General features: G+C 39.3%; 1 protein-coding gene and 1 pseudogene across 1 annotated transcript in view; both read left to right on the top strand.

Moving 5' to 3' along the window:
• The window catches only part of NUS1 (NUS1 dehydrodolichyl diphosphate synthase subunit), a 33,165-nt gene extending 11,362 nt beyond the window's left edge, over positions 1-21,803 (top strand). Inside the window, exons 2-5 of the mRNA XM_028117093.2 lie at positions 1,995-2,120; positions 3,031-3,180; positions 16,038-16,137; positions 20,239-21,803. Coding sequence (XP_027972894.1) covers positions 1,995-2,120; positions 3,031-3,180; positions 16,038-16,137; positions 20,239-20,329 — 467 coding nt within the window. The 3' untranslated portion in view covers positions 20,330-21,803. The remainder of the gene's footprint in view (positions 1-1,994; positions 2,121-3,030; positions 3,181-16,037; positions 16,138-20,238) is intronic.
• A 5,229-nt stretch (positions 21,804-27,032) lies between these two features.
• Positions 27,033-27,199, top strand: LOC114219571 (U4 spliceosomal RNA; annotated as a pseudogene).
• The last annotated feature ends 633 nt before the right edge of the window (positions 27,200-27,832 follow it).

Raw genomic sequence — 27,832 nt, 5'->3', positions numbered from 1 at the left:
CCAGGCACTGTGCTGGTCCTTGGTAAGCAAAATAGTTAAGATCTCTACCCATGTGGTATTTATACGACCTCTTTTGAATGTCATTCCCGCATGTGTCTTAATCACTTTTTCAGTACCCCCTGCCTAAATATTCTGTCATCAGCTGTCTAAAACTAAGCTTATTTTCCTTCAAACCAGGTCTCTTCTAGAATTTCCCCACTTTAAAAAAAAGTCATTTTCTGTTAGCTAGGATTAAAGCCATGGAATTTTCTGTGTTCACCTCTAATTAAGTCATGCTCTTCATTCTCTCAGTTCTTTTATAATGAACTCCTTCCATTGCTTCATCAAGTTATGAGTGGACTATTACAGTACTCTCCTGCCTGACTTTCTCTATAGTGTTGTAAGGTTAATTTTCCCAAAGTTATAAATTTCCACCATTCCCACATTGCTTAGAAATTGTTGGTTACCTGTTTGGTAGACAACATGAAATGAAAATTAGGTGTATCCCCTTTTCTCAAATCCTTTGCACCAGCAACATTTGTCTGTCTTTTGGGTATTCAGTGTTTTTTCTTAAAAACAGTATCTTCTCCATTTTCTTTTAAGTTTCTCAAGTCAGCTCAGCTCAGGTCTTGCTTATTTTACAAAGCCTTTCCCTACAAAGTAAAGGAGACTGCTTTTTTTATCTTTGAACTGCTGTTACACATAATACCACCAAGTTGACATGTATATACAGCAGATTCTGTGTTATTTTGTATTTATCTTTACTGTGTTCTCTCTCCCATTTAATCCTTGAAGTGCTTTAAAGTCAAATCTGACAGAGTATAGAGGAGGAACACTTGATAGAAGTAAAAAAGCTGCCACTAGAAAGCTGCCCCTCTGAAAACAGCTAAAAACTTGTCACTTATTTTTAAAGCTCTCTTTATTAGTTTTATATTAAACATAGTTTCTTCATCTTTCTCAGTGACCTAATAGCAATTGAAAATTTTAACTCTTCTGTGCAGGGTTAAAGGATCAGACACAGTTTTATGTAGCATATTTTCCATGCTTTGTTTGAATTTACTAAATTTTGGTTTTGTTACTTTTGTATATTCTGTCTACTTTTTACATAATTCATAGTAGTTCCTCTTATTAAAAAGAATCAAGGGGCTCCTGGGTGGCTCAGTTGGTTAAGCAGCTGCCTTTGGCTCAGGTCATGATCTCAGGGACCTGGGATCGAGCCCCACATCGGGCTCCCTGCTCGGCGGGGAGCCTGCTTCTCCCTCTGCCTCTGCCGCTCCCCCTGCTGTGCCCTCTCTCTCTCTCTCTGTCAAATAAATAAAATCTTAAAAAAAAAATATCAAGGGGCACCTGGGTGGTGCAGTTGGTTGGGTGTCCAACTCTTCGTTTCAGCTCAGGTTGTGATCTCGGGGTTGTGGGATCAAGCCCCCATTGGGTTCCATGCTAGGCCCAGAGTCTGCTTGAGACTCTCCCTCTCCCTCTGCCCCTCCCCCTACATGCACTCAGGTGCTCTCTCTCAAATAAATAAATAAAAATCTTTAAAAAAAAAACTAATCAAATTAAGGTAATAGTATTGAATGCACGAAGTGAATCTGCAAGGAAAGTTCATTGGACTGGGAGTCAGGAAGATAAGGGCTCTAGATCGCTGCTGCAGTTTTTAAATTCTTGGGTAAGTCTCTTCAGGACTTTGGGTCTCAGTTTCTTAATCTGTAAATAAAGGTTTCAAGTAAATGATGTCTTAAAATGTCTTTCTTGGTCTAATTTTATCATATTCATACTGACTCAAGTAGTCACTCTGTCCTTTTTTTTTTTTTTACATTAGGTTGATTCCAGACTGTTGTGTTAACAAAGTTTTGTTGTTTTTCTTTTATATTCTAGTTTAAGATTGAATCAGCCCCTACCTCATTTGGAATTTGTTCAGTTCTGGGAGCAGTGTTGTTTTCACAACAAACATCCATTAATTGTTGAAGAGGATAAATTCACCTAGTCGGGATTTACTTGCTTTTTTTCTTTTTAAGGTATTTTCAAAAGAAATAATTCCAGATTGATGGATGAAATTTTAAAACAACAGCAGGAACTTTTGGGCTTAGATTGTTCGAAATACTCACCAGAGTTTGCAAATAGTAATGACAAAGATGATCAAGGTAAGCATGAGTGTAAAATTCATTATCTAACTTATGCAGATGTGTTTTGTGTTTCAGGGCAAATTCTGTCACTCTTTCATTCATTTTGCCCTCTAGGTCTTTACTGTCACCCTCTTTAATCATCAGATTTAGACTTTTCTTTCTTCTTGTTCAAAGATAATTTTTGGAAAAAGATAAAATTATGAATTTCATAGATATTAAAAAATAAACACATATTAAAGATTTTATTTAACTCATAAACAACCAGGAACCAGGCAGATTTTGTAACCAGTTCAAAAGAGAGTCCAGAGAATGGACACACAGATCAGGAATATTGAAATGAATATGTAAATGGAGGCAAAACTAGTTTTTCTATGGGGTTACAGAGAAGATAATTGAACCTGTACCAGACAAGAAAGAATTTGCATGTCGATAGATAAGAATTTGGCATTGCTGTCAGTTACCTAGAATCCTATCAATTATAAGATAGGTCCCATAGAAGCAGAATCTCATAAGGTGGACAATACCTATTCCGTTGAAACACATTTTTTTTCCTACACTCTTCATTTTGATCTTCTCTCGTTATTGCTAACTGTACTATGATTGTAGATGACATTTTAGATGAGTGAAAATTGTAAACTAGCCTCTAATTCCTATTTTCTAGAGGTTTCATTCAGAGATACGAGGTCTCTGAGCTCTCTAAGAGGAAGGCAGTATATAAATATATATACACAACTGTGATGTGTGAGTCCTTTTAGAGGAGTGTAGATAGGTATGTTTTGATATTGAATTTGAGGGACTTAAATGATTCTTGTTTACTATAAGAACTATACTTTTATTTTAGTCTGAACTTAATATTTCTTGAAATGGATTTTGAAATATGTCTGGAACAGGATGTTTTACGTAATAACTTGTTTATTTTTTCCTCCAGTTTTAAATTGCCAATCGGCAGTGAAGGTGCTCTCCCCAGAAGATGGAAAAGCAGATATTGTGAGAGCTGCTCAGGACTTTTGCCAATTAGTAGCTCAGCAGCAAAAGAGATCCACAGATTTGGATTTAGACATGTTCGACAGTTTACTTAGTAAGTTTTATATATATATATTTATGTTTTTACTTTTGTCCCACAAGGGTACTGTATTAAGGAGAACCTAGGATCTAGGTTCCGTTTGCATGATAAAGCCTGATTTTGTTGTTACACTTGTAATGTTTCTGAAATCTTAAAGACCCACATGTGAAAATGGTTTTGAGATAATGAAATTTGTAGTCAACTCGCATGAGAACTTACTGGTAAAGGAGAGGGTATGAACTTACTGGTAAAGGAGAGGATATTTGGGGGGCAGTGATGAATATTCTTGAATATATTGCTGTCAGCCGCCTTCTGGGATATTTTCCTATACCAAAGGTGAGTTCTGCAGTTATCCAGACACCATATGGGTGTCCAGCAATTCAATTCACTTAATTTTTAAAGAAATTTTATTGTTATGTTAATCACCATACATTACATCATTAGTTTTGGATGTAGTGTTCCATGATTCATTGTTTGTGCATAACACCAGTGCTCCACGCAGAACGTGCCCTCTTTAATACCCATCACCAGGCTAACCCATCCCCCCACCCCCCTCCCCTCTAGAACCCTCAGTTTGTTTTTCAGAGTCCATCGTCTCTCATGGTTCATCTGCCCCTCCGATTTACCCCCCTTCATTCTTCCCCTCCTGCTATCTTCTTTTTTTTTTTTAACATATATTGCATTATTTGTTTCAGAGGTACAGAACTGTGATTCAACAGTCTTGCACAATTCACAGCACTCGCCATAGCACATACCCTCCCCAGTGTCTATCACCCAGCCACCCCATCCCTCCCACCCCCCCCACCACTCCAGCAACCCTCAGTTTGTTTCCTGAGATTAAGAATTCCTCATATCAGTGAGGTCATACGATACATGTCTTTCTCTGATTGACTTATTTCGCTCAGCATTAAACCTTCCAGTTCCATCCATGTCGTTGCAAATGGCAAGATCTCATGCCTTTTGATGGCTGCATAATATTCCATTGTGTATATAGACCACATCTTCTTTATCCATTCATCTGTCGATGGACATCTTGGCTCTTTCCACAGTTTGGCTATTGTGGACGTTGCTGCTATAAACATTGGGGTGCATGTACCCCTTCAGATCCCTACATTTGTGTCTTTGTGGTAAATACCCAGTAGTGCAATTGCTGGATTGTATGGTAGCTCTATTTTCAACTGTTTGAGGAACCTCCATACTGTTTTCCAGAGTGGTTGCACCAGCTTGCATTCCGACCAACAGTGTAGGAGGGTTCCCCTTTCTCCGCATCCCCGCCAACATCTGTCATTTCCTGACTTGGTAATTTTAGCCATTCTGACTGGTGTGAGGTGATATCTCATTGAGGTTTTGATTTGGATTTTCCTGATGCCGAGCGATGCTGAGCACTTTTTCATGTGTCTGTTGGCCATTTGGGTCTTTGGAAAAATGTCTGTTCATGTCTTCTGCCCATTTCTTGATTGGATTATTTGTTCTTTGGGTGTTGAGTTTGTTAAGTTCGTTATAGATTTTGGATACTAGCCCTTTATCTGATATGTCATTTGCAAATATCTTCTCCCATTCTGTCGGTTGTCTTTTGGTTTTGTGGACTGTTTCTTTTGCTGTGCAAAAGCTTTTTATCTTGATGAAATTCCAATAGTTCATTTTTGCCCTTGCTTCTCTTGCCTTTGGCGATGTTTCTAGGAAGAAGTTGCTGTGGCTGACGTTGAAGAGGTTGCTGCCTGTGTTCTCCTTGAGGATTTTGATGGACTCCTGTCTCACGTTTAGGTCTTTCAACCATTTGGAGTCTATTTTTGTGTGTGGTGTAAAGAAATGGTCCACTTTCATTCTTCTGCATCTGGCTGTCCAATTTTCCCAACACCCATTTGTTGAAGAGACTGTCTTTTTTTTCCATTGGACATTCTTTCCTGCTTTGTCAGAGATTAGTTGACCATAGAGTTGAGGGTCCATTTCTGGGCTCTCTATTCTGTTCCATCGATCTATGTGTCTGTTTTTGTGCCAGTACCATACTGTGTTGAGGATGACAGCTTTGTAATAGAGCTGGAAGTTCGGAATTGTGATGCCGCCAGCTTTGCTTTTCTTTTTCAACATTCCTCTGGCTATTTGGCATCTCTTCTGGTTCCATACAAATTTTAGGATTATTTGTTCCATTTCTTTGAAAAAAGTGGATGGTATTTTGATGGGGATTGCGTTGAATGTGTAGATTGCTCTAGGTAGCATTGACATCTTCACCGTGTTTGTTCTTCCAATCCATGAGCATGGAGCGTTTTTCCATTTCTTTGTGTCTTCCTCAATTTCTTTCATGAGTATTTTATAGTTTTCTGAGTACAGATCCTTTGCCTCTTTGGTTAGGTTTATTTCTAGGTATCTTATGGTTTTGGGTGCAATTGTAAATGGGATTGACTCCTTAATTTCTCTCTCTTCTGTCTTGTTGTTGGTGTATAGGAATGCCACTGATTTCTGTGCACTGATTTCATATCCTGTCACTTTACTGAATTCCTGTATGAGTTCTAGCAGTTTTGGGGTGGAGTCTTTTTGGTTTTCTACATAAAGTATCATATCATTTGCAAATAGTGAGAGTTTGACTTCTTCTTTGCCAATTTGGATGCCTTTGATTTCTTTTTGTTGTCTGATTGCTGTGGCTAGGACTTCTAATATTATGTTGAATAGCAGTGGTGATAGTGGACATCCCTGCCGCGTTCCTGACCTTAGGGGGAAAGCTCTCAGCCTTTCCCCATTGAGAATGATATTCGCTGTAGGTTTTTCATGGATGGCTTTTATGATATTGAGGTATGTACCCTCTATCCCTATACTCCGAAGAGTTTTAATCAAGAAAGGATGCTGTACTTTGTCAAATGCTTTTTCAGCATCTATTGAGAGGATCATATGATTCTTGTTCTTTCTTTTGTTAATATGTTGTATCACGTTGATTGATTTGCGGATGTTGAACCAACCTTACAGCCCAGGGATAAATCCCACTTGGTCATAGTGAATAATCCTTTTAATGTACTGTTGGATCCTATTGGCTAGTATTTTGGTGAGAATTTTTGCATCCATGTTCGTCAAGGATATTGGTCTGTAATTCTCCTTTTTGATGGGGTCTTTGTCTGGTTTTAGGATCAAGGTAATGGTGGCCTCATAAAACGAGTTTGGAAGTTTTCCTTCCATTTCTATTTTTTGGAACAGTTTCAGGAGAATAGGTATTAATTCTTCTTTAAATGTTTGGTAGAATTCCCCTGGGAAGCCATCTGGCCCTGGGCTCTTGTTTTTTGGGAGATTTTTGATGACTGCTTCAGTTTCCTTAGTGGTCTTAGGTCTGTTTAGGTTTTCTATTTCTTCCTGGTTCAATTTTGGTGGTTGATACATCTCTAGGAATGCATCCATTTCTTCCAGGTTATCTAATTTGCTGGCATGTAGTTGCTCATAATATGTTCTTATAATTGTTTGTATGTCTTTGGTGTTGGTTGTGATCTCTCCTCTTTCATTCATGATTTTGTCGATTTGGGTCATTTCTCTTTTCTTTTGGATAAGTCTGGCCAGGGGTTTATCAATCTTGTTAATTCTTTCAAAGAACCAGCTCCTAGTTTCGTTGATCTGTTCTACTGTTCTTTTGGTTTCTATTTCATTGATTTCTGCTCTGATCTTTATTATTTCTCTTCTCCTGCTGGGTTTAGGCTTTATTTGCTGTTTTTTCTCTAGCTCCTTTAGGTGTAGGCTTAGGTTGTGTATTTGAGACCTTTCTTGTTTCTTGAGAAAGGCTTGTATTGCTATATACTTTCCTCTCAGGGTTGCCTTTGCTGTATCCCAAAGATTTTGAACAGTTGTGTTTTCATTTTCATTGGTTTCCATGAATTTTTTTAATTCTTTAATTTCCTGGTTGACCCATTCATTCTTTAGTAGGATGCTCTTTAGCCTCCATGTATTTGAGTTCTTTCCGACTTTCCTCTTGTGATTGAGTTCTAGTTTCAAAGCACTGTGGTCTGAAAATATGCAGGGAATAATCCCAGTCTTTTGGTACCGGTTGAGACCTGATTTGTGACCTAGGATGTGATCTATTCTGGAGAATGTTCCATGGGCACTGGAGAAGAATGTGTATTCCGTTGCTTTGGGATGGAATGTTCTGAATATATCTGTGAAGTCCATTTGGTCCAGTGTGTCGTTTAAAGTCTTTATTTCCTTGTTGATCTTTTGCTTAGATGATCTGTCCATTTCAGTCAGGGGGGTGTTAAAGTCCCCCACTATTATTGTATTGTTGTCAATGTGTTTCTTTGCTTTTGTTATTAATTGCCTTATATAATTGGCTGCTCCCATGTTAGGGGCATAGATATTTACAGTTGTTAGATCTTCTTGTTGGATAGACCCTTTAAGTAGGATATAGTGTCCTTCCTCATCTCTTATTACAGTCTTTGTTTTAAAATCTAATTTGTCTGATACAAGGATTGCCACCCCAGCTTTCTTTTGGTGTCCATTAGCATGGTAAATGGTTTTCCACCCCCTCGCTTTCAATCTGGGGGTGTTTTTGGGTCTAAAATGAGTCTCTTGCAGACAGCATATCGATGGGTCTTGTTTTTTAATCCATTCTGATAGCCTGTGTCTTTTGATTGGGGCATTTAGTCCATTTACATTCAGGGTAACTATTGAAAGATATGAATTTAGTGCCATTGTATTGCCTGTAAGGTGACTGTTACTGTATATTTTCTGTGTTCCTTTCTGGTCTGTGCTGCTTTTAGGCTCTCTCTTTGCTTAGAGGACCCCTTTCAATATTTCTTGTAGGGCTGGTTTCGTGTTTGCAAATTCCTTTAGTTTTTGTTTGTCCTGGAAGATTTTTATCTCTCCTTCAATTTTCAATGACAGCCTAGCTGGACATAGTATTCTTGGCTGCGTATTTTTCTCGTTTAGTGCTCTGAAGATATCATGCCAGTCCTTTCTGGCCTGCCAGGTCTCTGTGGATAGGTCTGTTGCCAATCCAATGTTTCTACCATTGTAGGTTACATATCTCTTCTCCTGAGCTGCTTTCAAGATTTTCTCTTTGTCTCTGAGACTCGTAAGTTTTACTATTAGATGTGGGGGTGTCGACCTATTTTTATTGATTTTGAGAAGGGTTCTCTGTGCCTCCTGGATTTTGATGCCTGTTTCCTTCCCCACATTAGGGAAGTTCTCTGCTATAATTTGCTCCAGTATACCTTCTGCCCCTCTTTCTCTTTCTTCTTCTTCTGGGATCCCAATCATTCTAATGTTGTTTTGTCTTATCGTATCGCTTATCTCTCGAATTCTGCCCTCGTGATCCAGTAGTTGTTTACCTCTCTTTTTCTCAGCTTCTTTATTTTCCATCATTTGGTCTTCCATATTGCTGATTCTCTCTTCTGCCTCATTTATCCTAGCAGTGCCCCTATTTTTGATTGCACTTCATTAATAGCCTTTTTTATTTCAATCTGGTAGATTTTAGTTCTTTTATTTCTCCAGGAAGGGTTTCTCTAATAACTTCCATGCTTTTTTCAAGCCCAGCTAGTATCTTTAAAATCATGATTCTGAACTCTAGGTCCGACATCGTACTAATGTCCGTATTGAGTAGGTCCCTGGCAGAGGGCACTACCTCTTGTTCTTTTTGCTGAGGTGATTTTTTTCGTCTTGTCATTTTGTCCAGAGGAGAACAGATGAATGAGAGAACAAAATGCTAACAGGTTAACAACGTCCCCAGCAAATATACTCTAAACAAACCAGAAAAGACTTGAAACCAAGGGAAAAGAAAGGGAAAGAAAGAAAAAAAGAGGAAAAAAAAGAAAAAGAGAAAAACGAAAAACAGAACAAAACAAAACAAAAAACAATATGATCAAATATGATCAGGCTAGTGCATAGATCTGTGCCACACACTAGATTTTGGGTGTATTTTGGTCTGTTAGAAGAAAGTGCCTCCTAAAATTTTAAAGAAAGAAGGACATATATGTACAAAATAAGGGTTGATACAATGAAGGGATGGAAGATGACTGTAAAGATGAAAATTATAAAACATTTTATAAAAGGAATTGATAAGAAGTTGTTTGAAAAAAGAAAGAAGATTAAAAAAAAGGGAGAGAATGTGATCAGGCAGGAGACTAGAACAAAGCCATACACTAGTGATTTAGGGTATATTTTGATCTGTTAGAAGAAACTATCTCAAAATTTTAAAGAGAGAACAACTTATATATATATATGCCAAAAATAAGGGTATCTACTATGAAGGGATAGAATATGACTCTAAAAATGAAAAATATTTTTTTTCAAAGGGATTGATAAGATGTTGGTTGAAAAAGGGAAAAAGAAAAATTAAAAAAACGGTTAAAAATTTAACTTTGAAAAACTAATGAATCATGGTAAAAAAAAGCCATGAATCCTATGTGCAGTATTCCCCTAGTGCTGGAGTTCTCCCGTTCTCCTTGATCGGTAAACCTGGTCTTGGCTTGCTGGCTGTTCGTGCTGATCTTTTGGGGGAGGGGCCTGTTGCCGTGGTTCCCAAATGTCTTTGCCGGAGGTGGAATTGCCCCGCCTTTGCGGGTCCGGGCTAAGCAAGCTGCTCGGGTTTGCTCTCAGGAGCTTTTTGTTCCCTGCAAGCTTTCCGTCCAGCTTTGGAGGAGGAGAGTGAAAATGGTGGCCTCCCAATCTCTGCCCGGAGGAGCTGAGAACTTGGGGCCCCGCTCCTCAGTGCGCCCCCAGAGAAAAGCAGTCACTCCCGTCTCCCTGGTCTCCGGCCGCACTCCATGCTCACCCGGCCTGTGACCAAGCGTTTCTATCTCTGGCACTCGACTCGGTGTGGAGTCTCCAAACCCAGCAGATCCCTGCGGTGCGCTCCCACGCCGCTACTCCCCGGGGGAGGAAGGGGAGTCTCCCCGGATCTGCCGCTTGTTGGGTCCCTGCTGGAGGAGCAGTGGCCCGACTGGGCCGCGGATCACAGCTTATGGCCACCCTGAGCCGAGAGCCCGCGCCTCGGCTCTGTCTCTGCAGCCGGCTTCCCCGCTCCAATACCTGGGAGCTCTGCCGCAGTCAGGCACCCCCCCCGATCTTTCTGTGACCCTGAGGGTCCTGAGACCCCACTGTCCCGCGAGGGTTCCACCCCCCCGCTTAGCCACTGGAGCGACGTCCCTCAGCGGAGCCGCCTTCTAAAAGTTCCGATTTCGTGCTCCGCGGCTCTATCACTTGCCAGAAGCGGCTGCCGGAGGCCCCCTCCCCCGCCGTCTGTCCTCCCGACTATCGCCTTGGATTCACTTCCCCGCACGTCCTACCTTCCAGAAAGTGGTCGCTTTTCTGTTCAGAGTGTTGTTACTCTTCTTATCTTCGATCTCCTGTTGAGTTCGTAGGTGTTCAGAATGGTTTGATCCCTATTCAGCTGAATTCCTGAGATCAGAGGAAATCCAGGTCTCCTACTCCTCCACCATCTTGCTCCGCCCCCGCAATTCAATTCACTTCTGATGCTAACCACCTGGAGTCCGTGTTTGATTCTCCGGGTTTAAAGGGTCAGTCACACAAGACTGTCCCCACTTAAGATACCAGTTGCAGTTCTCCACCTGGACTGGCCACCTGTGCAGGCCACCTGATCAACTGCCCATAAATGGGGGGTTCCTGTGACTCTTTCCTAAGGTTTGCTAGTTTGCTAGAATGGCTCAAAGAGCTCAGGAGGAAACTTCACTTCTGTTTACCAGTTGATTTTAAAGGCCACAAAGCAGGAGCAATCCAGTGTAAGAGAGTCTAGGGCAAGGTCTTGGCGGGGGTGGGGGGGCGGTGCAGTCATCATTCGTGCCTTCTCTGGGCGACTCACCCTCTCAGTACCTCATTGTGTTCACCAGCCTGGAAGCTTTTAGAACCCTGTGTTTTAGGGGTTTTTATGGAGGTTACTTTATGCTAGCATGATTGATTAAATCAGTGCTTATTAGGGTTTGAACTCCATCTCCTGCTTCTCTTTCCCTCCCTACCTGGAGTTTGGAAGGGAGGGCTGAAAGTTTCAGCCTTCTAATCGCATGACTGGTTTCTCTGGCAACTAGCTCCCATCCTAAAGCAATCTATAGGTCTAGAGGCCCACCAAGAGTCGTCATTAACAGAAACTCAGGTATGGTGTAAGGGGGCTTATTATGAATAACAGAAAATACTCCTATCATTCAGGAAATTGCAATGATTTTAGGAGCTCTGTGCCAGGAACCTGGACAGAGACCAAACATATATTCTTTATTATATTATAATATCACACTCCTCTGTGTCTTTTTAGTTTGACCTATCTGTTAAGTTTGAATTTAACAGCTATTTAAGAGGCATTCCCAAGAATATAATCTTACCATTCATTGCTCTATTTTTGGTATTCTTTCTATTATGTGGTATCAAATATACTCACTTTGTTTGTCATGTTGTACCAAGTATAGCATTACACTTTTTTTTCCTTTAACTATTTATAAAAAAGCCTTCAATTTGCTTATTCTCTCTAGAGCCCCCTAGGAACTTTTTGCCTTAACTTTATGGTCCTTCTGCTTACTGGCATTATCCTTGATCCATTTGAAGAAAGACAGTGCTTCTAACAATTTCATGTCCATTGGTAGCTTCTATAGCCATGCAATTTCAGACGTACCTTTTTTGTTTATTCACATAGAGTTTTCATTTACCTTACCCATTAATCATGCATTTTCTGTCTAACTCAGTCATTTAGTTGGGTCTCCATTCTTGTTTCTTCCACTTTGACACATGTCCGTCCCAGAGCACAGTCGTTCTCTGGCCACATGGTCTCAACTAACTCCTGACCTTCACTGAGTACTCACTTCTTCCCCTACTCTCCTGTCCTCTCTTATTCCCTGTTGTAGTCAGTATTCAGGCTGAATGAATAGACTTACAGTAGACCATTGTAGGGGCTCATTGTAGGTTACTGGAGTGTTGACTGTTTACTGGATTCTGTAAGGCTTCAACCAGAGAGTAATTTATGACGGTGTCCTGAAAGTGATGCAGGGACCAGAGGTGGTCCTTCAGGTAGCCTATGGAGACGTGCTGAAGTGTTGAGCCCAGGTGTTGTCTTCAGGGGTAGTAAACCCACGGTAAGTGAAAATGTACACGGTCTGTAAGTTAAGTTACTAATCCAACAGAAGCAAACCTCTGAATACTGTCACCCCCAAAAGTTCTCTTGTGACTGCAGTTAATCACCATTCCTACTCCTACACAAGGCAACTACATATCTGCCATTTGACTATACTTTTGTTTTTTCTAGAAATTATGTATAAACGGAATTATATATAGTCTTTAATGTCTTGCTTTGTTTCCTTGGCATATTATTAAGGTTCATCCACGTTCCATATATTAGTAGTTCATTACTTTTTGTTGGTGAATAGTATTCAGTTTTATGGATGTACATTTTGTTGATCCATTCATCAGTTGATGTACATTAGGTTTGTTTGAATAATGCTGCGGTGACCGTTCACATACAAGTCTTTGTGCAGGAATGTTGTCCTGTCTTTGGTACATAGCTAATAGTGGAATTGCTGGATTGTGTGGTGAGTGAATGTTTAACTTTTAAAGAAACTGCCAGCTTATTTTCCAAAGAGGCTATACTATTTTTGCATTCCACTAGCAACGTAGAGGAGTCTAGATTCTTCACATCCTTGCAAAGGCTTAATATTGTCAGTTTGTGTGTGTGTGTGTGTGTGTGTGTTTAATTTTAGCCGTTCTAGTGGGTGTGTAATAGTATCTCATTGTGGTTTTAATTAACATTTTCCTAATGACTAATGACATTGAGCTTTTTTCACGTGCTAATTTGTCATCTGTATCTTCTTTGGTGAAGAATCTGTTCAAAACATTCTATTTTTGGGCGCCTGGGTGGCTCAGCCGGTTAAGCAGCTGCCTTCGGCTCAGGTCATGATCCCAGGGTTCTGGGATCGAGTCCCGCATCGGGCTCCCTGCTCAGCAGGGAGCCTGCTTCTCCCTCTCCCTCTGTCTGCCTCTCTGCCTGCCTCTCTGCCTACTTGTTCTCTCTCTCTCTCTGTCAAATAAATAAAATCTTTAAAAAAAAAAACATTCTATTTTTAATGGGTAGTGTGTCTTGTTATTGAGTTTTAAGAGGTCTTTATAGATTTTGGTACATATCTTTTTTCAGTAATAAGGTATGACTTATGAATGAATATTTTCTCACAATCCATGGCTTACTTTTTTTCTTAATAGTTTCTTTTAAAGTATTTAATCTTTAAGAAATCCAATTTATCATTTTTTTTTCCTTTTTGGATCACACATTTGGTGTCATATTTAAGAAATCTTTACCTAACCCAGAGTCACAGTTCTTTTCTTCTAGATTTTTATCACTTTGGCTGTTATGTTTAAATCTGTAATCTATTTCGACTTAATTTTTGTGAATGGTGTGAGGTAAACAAAACCAGCTGTTCTACCACCATTTTTTTCTCTCTTGAATTTCTGTGACTCTTCTTTTGAAACTCAGTTTACCATAAATCCTTGTTTATTTCTGTACTTCTTATTCTATTCCATTGGTCTGTATTGTCTGTCCTTCAAATGCCACACTGTCTTGATTACTGTAGTGCCTACTATGGTAAATTTCAAAATCATGTAGGGTAAGTCTTTCAACTTTGATTTTCTTTTTCAAAGTTAAACAACTTTGGCTACACTCAGGGCCCTTTCATGTTCATGTAAATTTTAGAATCAGCTTGTCGGTTTCTCAAACAAACCCCCAAACGCCCTGTTTTGATAGGGATTGGGTTGAATCTCGCTCAGTTAAGGTAGACTTGCCACCTTAATATTGAGTGTTCCATTCCATGAACATGGCATATCTCTCCACTTATTTGGGTCCTAATTTTTCTTTTAACAATGTTTTGTAATTTCAGAATTTGGGTTTCTGCTTCTTTAGTTAAATTTATTCCCAAGTATTTTATTCTTTTGGTTGCTATGAATGAGATTGTTTTCTCAATTTTGTTTTTGGATTGCTTGTTGATAATATATGGAAATATAGTTGTTTTTTTAATGATTTAGTATCTTGCCACCTTGCTAAAATTCATTTACTAGTTCTGGTAGTTCATTTTGCAGAGTCTTAAGATTTTTTAAATACAAGATCATGTTGTCTGTGTATAAAGGTAACAGCTGCTATCTCTGCTCAAATTTTCTATTTTTAATTTTATTTTTTAGTCTGACTGCCTGTGTCTGTCTAGATTTATGTGTCAGACAATGATATTCGCACGGGTTGTGCTCAAACCTTAAGTTTGTAAGGCTTCCCTGATCTCTGTGTGACGTGAGAGTGCATTCGGAGTTGCTGCCGGTTCTCAAGTCTTCTTGGCTGTTCCTTTTCACTGGGCTTTCTTGCTGCCCTCTTCCCCTGCCCGCTTTCCTTCTTTGCATGTGTGCAGTTCCCTGGTCAGCCGGGGCTGTGCAGAGAGTTTGTATGAGCCCTTGTTCCCAGGATCTTCCTGGTAAATTCCTGACCATTATATTGCTTGCTCTCCCTGGGGCTACAGCATCAGACTAACAGGCTGTGTGGGTTTTCCTCATTTGTTCACTTTTGAGTTTGCCACTTTTAGCTGGCAAAACCCTAGCTTTTCATCATTGCCCCCTCTCTCTGGCCCACAGTCTCCAGTTCCAAACTGAGTCCATATCTTTTGGCTACAAGCAGCAAATCTGCTAGTTTTGCTCTCAGCACCATGCTGGTAAAACTCTGGTTCTCTCCATTTGATTGGGGGGAGGGGAGCCATGGGGCGTTAGGACCATTCCCGGGCAGGAGAGACAAAGTCCCCTTACCGCTGCTCTTACCTGAAGCTCTGGCTGGTGTTTCATTATTTCTCTTGTTATTAAAAGAATAATTGTCTGCTTCTGGCCAGTATCCACTCCCTTTATATGTTTGGTTTTGTCCCGTTTAATATGTGGTTTTTTGGGGGGAGGATTCATCACCTTCACACCACCATTAGCAGGAAGTTCCTTCTTGCCATTTTTGATTTAATTTTTTTTTTTAACTAAAGAGAATCTGCTTTTTACCAGGCCGAGGAATATATATTCTTCTTAGTCCACTTACTTTACCAATATGGGCTTTAAAGAGACTTTGTTATGGAAATAATTCTTTATTACTGCTGGCTGGGCCTGTCTAATCTAGTCTCCTATTTAACAAATGAAACAACTAATCCCTAGGGAGGTTGTGTGACCAAAAGTTAGTGGCAAACCTGCAGTTATTAGAAACTGTTAGAGCCTGGGTCTCTTGGATTATAGCATCTTTTCTGTTCTACCGCTGACTATTTTAACTTTTATTTTACTTTATTTTTTAGGTAGCTGCACTACCCTTATCCCCTCTTTTTCTCAAACCAGGTCTTGTATGGAAACCAGTAATGAGACCAAATGGCCATGCCTTTAGTGGGGCAGGTGTATGGTGTTTTCCCTCCCTAGGTAGGGGCTCTGGAGAAAACTTTTCTACTGATAGCTAGGAGTTGATCTTGCTGGGTCCTTAGCTATAAAATGAGGGGTATTGGGGAAGGGGAGAATAGTAGTTACTTTTATAGTTCCTTTTCATCTCTGAGGTTAATGATTCTATGAACTTAGGTGATTCTATAAGCATTTGTGCCCCCAAAGCAGTGGTTCCCAGAATGCCAGGAGAACTCTTATGTTGAAAGGTGGTTGGGATTTGGGGACTACCTGTAGGGTTTAGAATGGGAGTAGGGTTACCCCTTCTTATCATGTAATCACTTCAGTTAAATGGTCTTTAGACAAAACTTTGACATATGGAAATAACATAGGTATTAAAGTATATGTTAGGCAGTGGGGTGGGGGTTGGAAACCTTCTGAAGGAAACATACTCAGAGCATAAAAAGCCAATTTGATTAACAGATTTTGCCCTTGGTCATTTTATTTGTAAGCAATGTATGTTAAATTCCTGTGTATTTCTTTTTAAGGGTCAACTGGTTTTCCTGATCCTGATTTAGTACTGAAGTTTGGTCCTGTGGACAGCACATTAGGCTTTCTTCCCTGGCACATCAGATTGACTGAGATTATGTAAGTAATGAAAGTGTCCTGATTTTGGTTCAGTTCAGCAAGTGTTTCTCAAGCAGCACTATAGTAGGTATGGTGAGAATTCCCAAAGACTTAAGAGTACTTGTCCTCTCCCTCAGGTACTTGACAGTATCAATGGTAAGATAAAGACATATGTAAATGACTCAGACACAAGAGAGTGTGGTTGTGCAAGTATTTGGTATTGATACAGATTGTCATAGGAGACCAGGAGTGAGAGATACCTCTGTGGGCCAGAGTTGTTGGTTTTACAAAAAAGATATGACTTGCTCCGGGGCATGTAAGATGGATAGAATTTTTATAATTAGAGAAAAAGGTGAGAAGTGTAGGGAACGATAGACAGGGAAAGAAAGAAAAGGTGGGAGGTGGGGAATGAACATCTCGTTTTCAAGAAATAGTGCGGGAACTGGCCATACCAGAGCAGAGACTTAGCATTATAGCATCAGATGGTAGAATAATTGACCCTTGAACAATGTGGGTGTTATGGGGGGACCCCCGTGTGCAGTCAAAAGTCTATATATAACTTGACTCCCCAAAAACATAACTACTAATAGCCTACTTTTGATTGGAAGCCTGACTGAATAACAGTCAATTAATATAACTTTGTGTGTTGTATGTATTGTATACTGTATTCTTACAATAAAGTTAGCTAGAGAAAAGAAAATGTTACTAAGAAAATTATAAGGAAGGGGCACCTGGGTGGCTCAGTCATTAAGCGTCTGCCTTCGGCTCAGGTCATGATCCTCGGGTCCTGGGATCGAGCCCCACATCGGACTCCCTGCTCGGCAGGAAGCCTGCTTCTCCCTCTCCCACTCCCCCTGCTTGTGTTCCCTCTCTCGCTGTGTCTCTCTCTGTCAAATAAATAAATAAAATCTTTAAAAAAAAGAAAAAATATAGGACAGAGAAAATACATTTGTAGTACTATGCTACATTTATCAGAAAATATCTCTGTATAAGTGGACCCATGCAGTTCAAACCTATGTTGGTCAAGGGTCACCTCTGTAAGGTGAAAACAGATAATTTGGATGTATCGATGCTGGGAAGGCTTTAAATACCAGCACAAAGAATATGTATAACAGTTTCAACAGGAAGTAGGCAACCACTAGCCTTTGGATAGCGTGGAAGTGGTGATTTGAGAAGATTTGTTTGGCACCTGTGTACTAGACTAGATTGGATTTGGGAAAGGATTAGGTAGAGAGACAAGTGAAGAGGCCATAGCTGTGATTTAGGGGATCATACAGTGATGAGAATGAAATTGCTTATTTAGAACAGAGTTGGCCAAACTTTTTGTATAAAGGACTAGGTGGTAAATATTTCAGGTAAATATGTGAGCCATACAGTCTCACAGCTCCTCACTGTTGCAGCTACTCAACATTGGTGGTGTAGCCAAGTGGCCACAGACAGCACATAAACAAACGTGTGTGACCGTTGCAGTAAAACGGTATTCACAGAGACAGGTGGCAGGCTCATGGGCTGTATTTGCTGACCCCTGATTTGATTTGATTTAAAGATTTTATTTATTTACTTGAGAGAGAGAGAGCATGAGTGCACAAGCAGGGGGAGTGGCAGAGAGAAGCAGGCTCCCCGCTGAGCAGACTAGAAAGTCAAGGGAACATTGATTTTTGAAGAGAAAATGTTGAATTCAAAGATAAGATGATTTTGAGGCCATAGTCTTATTTAGTGGAAACACTTAGGAGAGCAGATGAAGATGTAGAATTGGTCCATGGATGTGAAGTCAAGGCAAAAAAATGGGTATTTGGAGATTGACAGTACCTAAGAAGTAATAGTAGTTGAACTTGTGAGAATAGGGGAACTTTCTCAAGTGTATATAGAAGAGCACAGTACCAAGGGATCTTTGGTATTTATTTATGTATGTACGTATGTATGTTATGTCATGTCATGTCACCATACAGTACATCATTAGTTTTTGATGTAGTGCTCCATGATTTATTGTTTGCGTACAATACCCAGTGCTCCATGCAATATGTGCCCTCTTTAACACCCATCACCTGGCTAACCCATCCCCCCCACTCCTCTCCCCTCTGAAACTTTCAGTTTGTTTCCCAGAGTCCATAGTCTCCCATGGTCTTTTAAGACCATGTGCTTCAAGTTCAGGGGCAGGACAGGGAAAAGGTTTGTCAAATCAAAAGGCAGAAAAGAACACATAGCTTGGCAGAATCAGAAAGAGCTGTAGATCATATGGTCCCACCTCCTCATTTTATAGGTGAGGAGAAGGGGGAAGAGACATTGCTCTTACTATTGCTTGTAATAAAGTGGAATCCACATCTCCAGACTTTGGGTTTCCTTATGTTGGGTGTGTGTTTCTCTTGTTTCTTTCTCTCCAGGGGTTTTCTGAGTTTGATTTTAGGTGCCTTTTGGGTTGGGCTCCAAGAAAGGTAGCAGTGATCTCTTGTGAGGTCGAGCGTGGTTTGGAGGGAAGCGTGTGTTGTAGAACAGATGGATCTCCTTTTGAGTCTTGGCTATGCAGTTCAGTAAGGTGACTTTGGATAGTTATTTAAGCTTCTCTGTATTTGTAAAATGGGTATTTTAATAAGAAGTTGAGGATTTAATCCTGATAACCGACATCAGATACCTAACACGTAACAAACTTTCCCGTGGATGTTTGTACGTCTGTCTGTCCTAGCCCTATCACATTGTATTGAGGTCTGCTCTCTGTTTCTCGCCCGCCCACCAGACTGGAAGCACTGTGATGTCTTAATCATAAGAGCAGAAAGGGAAGGGCAAGACCACTTTGGAGGCACTGAGGGGTCGTGGCGCTAAGAGCTTCTTGAGGAAAGATAGGAGATGAAGCCGTTGATAAAGAGGGTAAAATGAGAAAGACTTAGGAAGGTGGGTTGTTTGCGGAGGACATCTGAAGCAAGCTTCAGCGAGAAGAGGGTCGTTAACTTTGTTCTTTGAGGATACGTTGTGAGCTTATCACTGCAGTAGAGGGAATAAGATAAAAGATTGAGGGCAGAGATTATTAAGAGATAAGGAAACGGGAGGGAAAGGAGACTTCTTTCAGAATTTTGGGCAGTGAAAGGAAGGGAAAAGATTATAAGTCCGTTGTATTTCAGTGAAGCTAGGGAGAGGAAAAGGAAGGATAAAGAAAGCATAGCTCTGAGCACCACAGGGTCGGGCCAGGAGGTCATCCATGGTAGGCTTGCTCAGTCTTTTTTCTTTTGTGGTGCGCGTGACTGGAACTCAGAACGTGGCTTGTACGCTCACCAGGTGTTTGGCTCCGGTACAGTTTGGAATTTCCAAAGCCTCACAATAAAGCTCTGTAAGTTAGAGAATTGTTTATGTTAATTATTGAAAATTATATTAAGGATTTCAAATACTTAAAGGGGAACCCTCTGGCTGTACATTCATCTGCCTTTACAGAGTTTGTCTTCACATCACACTGTAATTGCCTCCTTGAGCAATTAGAAATGGTAGAGATAAATATTCATTTATTGGTTGTTCACCACATTGGCTTTAGCATACAGTTATAGAAGGATGCTGTGCTGTTCTGTGAGTGTTAAGCCTGGCTTTCATAAACCGTTCAAGTAGTACTGGCTTTACTGTGACAGAAAGGAGTTTTGTTTTTTTTTTTTTTTTTTTTTAAAGATTTTATTTATTTGAGAGAGAGCATGAGCAGGGGGAGGGGCAGAGGGAGAAGCAGACTCCCTGCTGAGCAGGCTCAATGTAGGGTTCAACACAGGGCTTGATCCCAGAACCCCAGGCTCATGACCTGAGCCACCCTGGTGCCCCTAGAGTTCTTAAAGTGAATTTGAGTGAGATTCTTATAAATAGATCTCCAGTTTTGCATTAATTTAGACTTAGGCTTTAATATAGGTTCTGAATCTCTATCTCACTACAAGTTGCTCTTTTCTTCTTATGGAAAGAAGGAGAGATTATTTTTTACTTGGACTGTTTCACAGTGAGTTTAGCAGTCATTTAGTAGAAAAGGTTTGACATACTCTACGCTTATAATTTACTTTCTTCTCTTAACCTCCTTTGGGTCATTATCCTTCTGGTTCCCCCTCCAAATCAATTACAGTATATCATTTAATTGCTTTTTTTTCCCCTGTGCTTTCTTTTCAGCTCTTTGCCTTCCCACCTGAACATCAGTTATGAGGACTTTTTCTCTGCCCTTCGTCAATATGCAGCCTGTGAACAGCGTCTGGGAAAGTAGTGAACCCTGGTTGTGTAATTTGATTTCAGGCTTTTGGAGAAAAGGACCCAAGTGACTCTGATGTTTACAAAGCACCTATGAAACCCTGTACACACCTAGTTCATAATCCTCATAATTTATCAACAAACACAAAAAAGTGTCTTACTTGAGAGTAAGAGTATGTGTGAGTATGAGTGCGCGTGCACACGTGTGTGTGTGTGTGTGTGTGTGTGTGTGTGTATGTGTGTAAATAAATTTATAAATGGGGGAAGTATTGGAGAAGGAAAGACGTAGACCTGCAGTTTGAGCAAATAGCAGCAGTGTTTTAGGAGCTGAAATTTCAGATTTAAAGGTTTCAGCCTCCACTACTTCCCTGTTTTTGTGGGGAGCAGGGGGGTGACTAGAGCTATTTGGTTGTTTTGGGGGGAGGGGAATAATTTTTGTTGTCTTTCCTTGTGACCAAACTTAATTTTTAAGAATAATATATTGACTTATTAAATGGAACCGTTTTGAGTTTGAGGGATCTCCAGAGGAATGGAGCTCTGTGTTGGTCACATGTTAAAAGCTTGGTCAGCTTTGGAGCGGAGGGCATACCTATTTTTGGATATCCGTCCATCTTCATCTCATTGTAGTTGAACAATGTGACTTGCGAGTGTTGCTCTGGTATCTGTTCTGGGTTGTGAAGATCATCTGAAAAAGAACTCACTACATTCAAAGGCAGAATTTAAAAAATTTAAATGCTGTATTAGACAGTCAAGAAAAGGTGAAAAAGTTATAATCTTAAAAGTAAAGTTGGAAGATTTCCTAAAATAGGAAAGAAAGTGATTTCCTTTTTTATTCGGTGAGCAGTGTGTACCAAAAGTTGGTTTAAAAAATATTTCCATTAACTATTTTTATTTAAAATAAGCATTTGAGGGAAGTTACCAAGGCAGCTCTTTTCTTCAAAAGTAGTAACCTGTTCCTCTTTGGAATAGCACATTTTGGGCCATGTTAGTACCCAGGATATTTACTCATTTTACTCAGTAAATCCTGATGGTGACTTTGCCTAAAAGATCTTTAAGTAAGATGGAGGCCGGTGTAGGTAATAAAATATTACCAAAGTCTACAAAAGTAATTTAAATTAATTTTACATGTTCTCTTTCATGACAGAGAATTGCTCTGGTTCTGTTATTTTTTAAATGAATAAGTGATTTTTTTGATATGTGTTTAATATTTCTTGCCTCACTGCTGATCCTTGGACAGAAACCATTCTTTATATTTGATGGACCGTTTTCAGAAAAATCTTAAGTGTACAATAGTTGTCTAAAACTGGAGTAGCTTAAATACTAGGTCTCAGAAGTCTGAAAAATAGCAAAGAAGACTGGGTTTGGAAAGCAAGGTCTGAAGTTGCTTGTCATATTCTGAAGCTATGAAGAATAAAATGTTTCCACTTTGGATTACAAAACCCCATTTATGATTTTAAAAATTACACTTGAAATAAAATGATTAAACTAAATTTTGGTCCAGTGACATTACTTTGCACTTCATAGTCCTTTGTACATTATAAGACTTTTTTTTTTTAAGTCTTAATTTATTGCTGAAAGTTTTGTGTGAAACTGTAGCATATCTCTGAACTTTACTAGACAACTTCTGATTTCTGTCCCCCTGTACTGTGATCCATGTTCTATTGAGGCTTTTTTGTCTTAGTTTGAGACTGAATTTATGTCTTTTGTAAACATGATATGTGTCTTTTATAAACATTCTGGAATATGTATGGCTTTAATGAATTAAATTTAATGGGCCTGACTGAAGTGAAGGGATTTAATACTTTTTAAAATGAAGTTAGTCAAACAGATTACCTACTGGGATATAGCCAGAGCTGCTAGAAGTTTAATGGTTGAGTCTTTGTATTTCTCTCCTTCCATTCATAGCAGTGTAGTATTTAGTATTATTATACATCGAAGTATGTCTGTAACCTGTGACTTGAGTCTATTATAGTCCTAGGAAGAGATCCTTAAAACAAGTTGCTAAAGATTCTGAATTCAGATACAGGCATTCCAGATCCTTCTCCTCATGAGTTTAACTGCTAGTATCAATCTCCACAACTTGAATGGCATTGGTCATTCTGTAATTCCTGCCAAAATCATCACAGTGCATCATCAGGGCTCCCTTTGCACTCCCAAGAAGAACTGATAACGTTAAAGAAAACTGTTGTTTGTCTTTATGTGTACTCAAGGTTTTTGTCTTTACATTGTTTCTTCTTGACATTCCCCACAATGGAAAAATCAAATTAAACCGACGTTAAGGATGGCAGCTTGGAGCACAGCAAAAACTTGTAGCGTTTGAATTCCATTCCCAATTCTGGTTGTATTTTGTTTCTTAAAACTGATTACTGTTATAACAAAGTTCAAAAGCTGCTTTTGATGTGAATAACAACATTCTGGTATATCGGGGCTAAGGCTTAAGAATACCTGTCTCTAAGAGGAAGGTGTTATAATGTTAATGAGCAGTGCCAAATACACTGTGCGCATCTACAATTTAATCTTTGAATGTATGTTACTTGATTAGCTCTCTCCTCCCGTGTGATGGTACCACGCATAGAGTCAAATCCTTGTGCTATTTTGTATGGCTGTAGACTTTGGCAACATGTAAATAATGTGTAAAGCAAGTTTTTATGATTAAGGAATCAAATTTATTGAATTTTATTATTGAAAGTTGAAACAACATGTATGAACAAAAACAATAAAAGAATATACTCTTTTCATGGACTATAGTATTATGTGAATGCTACATCTATTCTAAACATTTAGGGCCTGCAGAAATATACTGAGAAATTCATGACTGGATAGCAATACTATTTTTTTTTTTTTTGGATGGTATGTTCTTGATTGAAATATATTCTCATTTTTACCAGGTTAAACATTTGCAATCTTAATGGTATTTACTTCTTGCTAGATAACAGCAAGATAAAATTCAGCTTTGCCATTGCTAGAGTTGTCAGAATTCCACAGTAATTAAAATCTAAATTGATTTTTATTGAATATGTAATGCCAAATTAAAAACATCAATGTGTACTCTTTTAAGAAATTTAACAGTCCTTGTTAAGCTAGAAAATAGAAAGGTAAGAACCCTGATTTGTCTTATGTTGCATAGAATATTAGCTTTCTATGTATCTAATTAGAAGACAGTTTCTATGCATAATTTTTATCTGAAATCAGGATTTTCAAAGGGTACATTTTAACTTTGGTTAATAGGAAATGCATTTAACAAAAATTAGGAAGAGTTCAGTATAGTTTGAAATAAAACCCAGGAGGGTGCCTGAGTAAGCGTCTGCCTTCAGCTCAGGTCATGATCCCTGGGTCCTGGGATCGAGCCCCGCATTGGGCTCCCTGCTCAGCGGGAAGCCTGCTTCTCCCTCTCCCACTCCCCCTGCTTGTGTTCCTGCTCACGCTATCTCTGTCTCTGTCAAATAAATAAAATCTTAAAAAAACCCAGGAAAAAAGATTAATGTCAGTATTTGTCCAAGAATCCTATGTGATAGGCCATAAACCGTGATTTGGTGGGAAAAGTACAAAAAGAATTTTCTTATGGTTTAGGAAAAATACACATTAATTGTAGAAAAATAGAAATTTCAGAGAAGCAAAAGTAAAATAATCTCTAATACCATCACTCATTGGTTACATTTTTGGTGACAATCCTAGAATTTTTTTTGTACTTCTATTTGAAAAAAATGAATTCTACTGTAACAGGCTTAATAAAGAGATTCTTTTTAAGTCACAAACTATAAATTGAGAGTCTTGCCTTCTGTTTTGTATTTAGTTGTGTCTGGAACTAATCACAGGAGCACATGAAAAAATATTTGGAAGAAATTAAAGTCCACATTCAGTTACTGTTAATGAGTATTTAACCTTGGTCCAAGTTCTTGTTTATACTCCTCTTTTTTCCCTCCGTCTTATAGAGATTGAGAACCTAAAAATAAATTTTAGCATCTGGATTCATACATCCAGATGAATGCAAAAAAATAAAAATTAGATATACTCCCAGATCAGACTGTTTGGGCTATCTGCTATTGACCATGTTTATACTTTTCCATCAGTCATAGTAATAATTTAAGTTGTTTTAATGAGGACAAGGAAAAAATACGTTGTTTGGCTCAAAGAAGGAAAGCCTGCGCTAAATGAAAAGATCTGAATGTAGGTTAGTCATTAACAGCATAGTTATACTTGTATTGAGTAATATTTCCATTCTGATGAAGATTGACTTCAACTGCCTACATCTTACGGATTTGGATCGATGAACCCTTCCTTTTTTTTTTTTTTATTGTGTATTTTGTAGTGTTATTCCTCAGTAACTTATGCATAACTGCCTTAAATTTCTTACTCTTACAAAATGTAATGGAGAAGTAAATAGTAATAGTAATCAACTGTTTTCATCAGAGAAGAACCAATATTTTAATTAGATTTCAGATAATTAGGAAATGGGACATCAAGAAAAACATGGAAGTTAACTGGAGATGTTGACAGCATTTGTCTAGGGCTGGGGTTCTCAACCGGAGTGATTACACCCCCCAGTGGACATTTGACAACATCTGGAGACATTTTTTGTTTGTCACAAGTGGGGGAATACTAGTGGTATCAAGTGGAAAGAGGCCAAGCTAGGGGTGGTGATGTTGTCCAAAAGATGCTATAGCACAATTTTAAACAATTCGAGTTTGTTTTGATTTGAATCTACAGATGGTAGTTGGGGGGATGAAATAAACGTTCACTTTTATGTGCATATTTTAATTATGTGAAATACATATATTAACTTTTTTCTACTCATGAATTCTAGTCATTATTTTCACATTTTCCCTCGATGTTTTGAGACCCCAGTTTTCCAAAGCATGTTGGCTTGTTGTCTAAGCTTATTTGAAAGAAAGTGTTTTTTGAAAATGGTAAATGTTATAAGAAATCCCATGCTTCAAATTACCCATTGTATAAACATCAAGTTAGCAATTTCTTTCCTTCATCCTGCAGGTAGTTGATTTCCACATTATAACCCTTTACATTGTTCTGAAAAATGCTTGTAATATATCCTATGCTTGTTTTTGAGGTCATATTTCCAAGAATAATGACTAAACATTGTTAAATTTCTTTTTTTAAAATTTTTAAATAATGTATCTGGTAGCCCTTTTTTAGTATTCTGAAAGTAATATTGAAGTGGCTTCAATCAATGTGATTTTCCTAAATATTACCTGTGATTCAAATATTTAATTAGAGTGCTTCTCATGAAGAGATTTTGCTTGGCCTGGAGAAAGACGTCTTTTCTGAGGGATAATTACAGAGAAAGAAACCTGCTTACGTGGGATATGTATGTGTATGTGAAAAATAGTCCTGACAAGACTGTGACTGACTTTGGAGTTTGAGATGCAACACTAAATATAAAGCATTCAGGAGATTAACAGGAATGCACAAAACATCTCCCGGCAAATGATTTCATTAAATATTAATTTATGAGTTCCTTGGAAGCAGAAGCTCATCGATACATAAATATGCAGAATATCAAATTACTTGCAAAATCAGACCCTATCAACTGTACTCTGAGGTCCTCAGCTTATCAGATGGGTAAGGCCAGCCACAGTGCTCACACTATATCAATTGGTGATGATTTTAATTAATTTAAAAGAAAATCCTCGCTTCCCTGCTGCCTACTCTTGTGGGCCCAGGAAAGGGAAAGCGAAGTTAACTAAAGGAGTACGTGTGCTTTGGCATGTGAGTTTTTGTCACTGTAAGAGAAGAAATAGCAAACATGAACTAGTACTACTACTTGATTTCTGAACTGGTGATTACATCCAAGAATTCTCCGTATTTTTTTGATCTAGCATGTTGTCCAAAAAGATGGACATAAAATTTCATAGTTAGGCCTGGCATGGGGAGGGCTTCGCCAGTCTAGGGGTCAACGTCATTTTTTGCGCCTCAGAATCTCTGTCTTCACCCCGTGTGAGGAAAAGACATTTCTTCTCCTCATCACCACTAATGCCCATGCCGTACCTCTGATACCGTCTCTTCCTCCCTTCAGGACTTTCACTTTTTCCTTCCCATTTCCAGTCTCTGCTAAATACGGGGGATTCTCACCCTCTCGCTCTCTTGCCCTGAGTTACAAATGCGCTCAGCTTTTCCAGTCCCTCAAGTTATGGCCTCTCTCTTCCCTCCACTGCTCACCCTCTTGAGAGCCTGTAACTGCCCATCTCCTTATTTCCTTGGAATTCCTCATCCCTTTACCCCGCTCCCATTCCACTTATCAGCGTCTAACTATGTGATTTACTTACGTTTATTTTTTGTAGCCTGCCTCCCTGTAGAGTGTAAGCTCAATCGGGGCAGGAATTTTTGTTAGATTTTTATTCACATCCCAAGTGCTCAATAAATATTTGTTGAATGAATGAATGAATATCTACTTTAAAATTTTTTGTTTGTTTTAAGTAGGCTCCCCGCCCAACGTGGGGCTTGAATGCACGACCCTGAGATCAAGAGTCACATGCTCTACTGACTGAGCCAGCCGGACACCTCTCTACTTATTTTTTAAATCTAACTTTTGCCAACCTGCTCTGTTAAAACAATCATCCTGAAAGTTAACTAATGTCAAATCTCATAACTTACTGTTGTATTTTACAGTTCTTACAGTTGCGCCTTTTTTTTTTTTTAACATTTCTAGTTTCTGTAATTCTCTACTCTCCCACTTACTTGGGGTTTATGATTCAGTTGTTTTAAGTTTTGTGCAGTGGCAGTGTCGTAGCCAATGAGGTTTATCTGTGGCGCGATTATTAATTGAAAACTTTTCATTTGTTTTCCTAAAAAAATGAATCCTAGAAAGACATAGTATTACTTCCTCAACCTGTTTTTGTTGTTTAATTAAAAAATCTGCAAACCACTGTGGCCATCTCTTCTATGCCAGGCACTCTGCTCGATAACGGGACGTGAGGACGAAGGACAAAAGGCCCCACCTTAACACATACAGTGTGAGATTAGTCTTGACAGGGAGGAGCACTTTTGCCCCAGACACAGGTCAAGATATGCTGAGGTTGTGGGAACTGGATACCTAGACGGGTCATCAGGCTGCAGTGTGATGAGCAAAAGCATGGTCACTGTCCCATTTTGGAGTAAGACTACCTACTCCAGTGCAGTGGTTGCAAGGACAGGAAGGAATTCCAAGAGGTGGTGTCTGAGCTGCTATTGACAGTGAAGGCAGCTGGGGCACGTGCAACATCTCAGGAAGAACAAAAAGAAGCGAGCATGGGAGCCAACAGTTGATCCTAGAATATAAAGTGTGAGGCAGAAAGTAATAATAGGGAGGCTCCAGAGGGCCTCAGTCTTGAATGCTGAGTTTCAAAGCTTGAACCTCACCTTTCGCAGGTGGTAGGGTAGGGAGTGAAATGGTCAGAATTGCACCCCAGATCACTGAGGCAGCTGTGGGAAGAGGCCTGGGAGGGACGATATGGAGAGACAGCACTCTGGGGCTAGCGAACCAGTCTTCAAGCCCTTCTCGTGTCTATGTGTGTTCTTTGGACAA

Source organism: Eumetopias jubatus, unplaced genomic scaffold (assembly GCF_037043125.1).
Source record: "Eumetopias jubatus isolate StellerSeaLion01/CBP00866 unplaced genomic scaffold, mEumJub1_p1.0 scaffold_6, whole genome shotgun sequence".
NCBI classification, from domain to species: domain Eukaryota; kingdom Metazoa; phylum Chordata; class Mammalia; order Carnivora; family Otariidae; genus Eumetopias; species Eumetopias jubatus.
The sequence above is the reverse complement of the archived record's forward strand: the minus strand, read 5'-3'. Positions and strand labels throughout refer to the sequence as shown.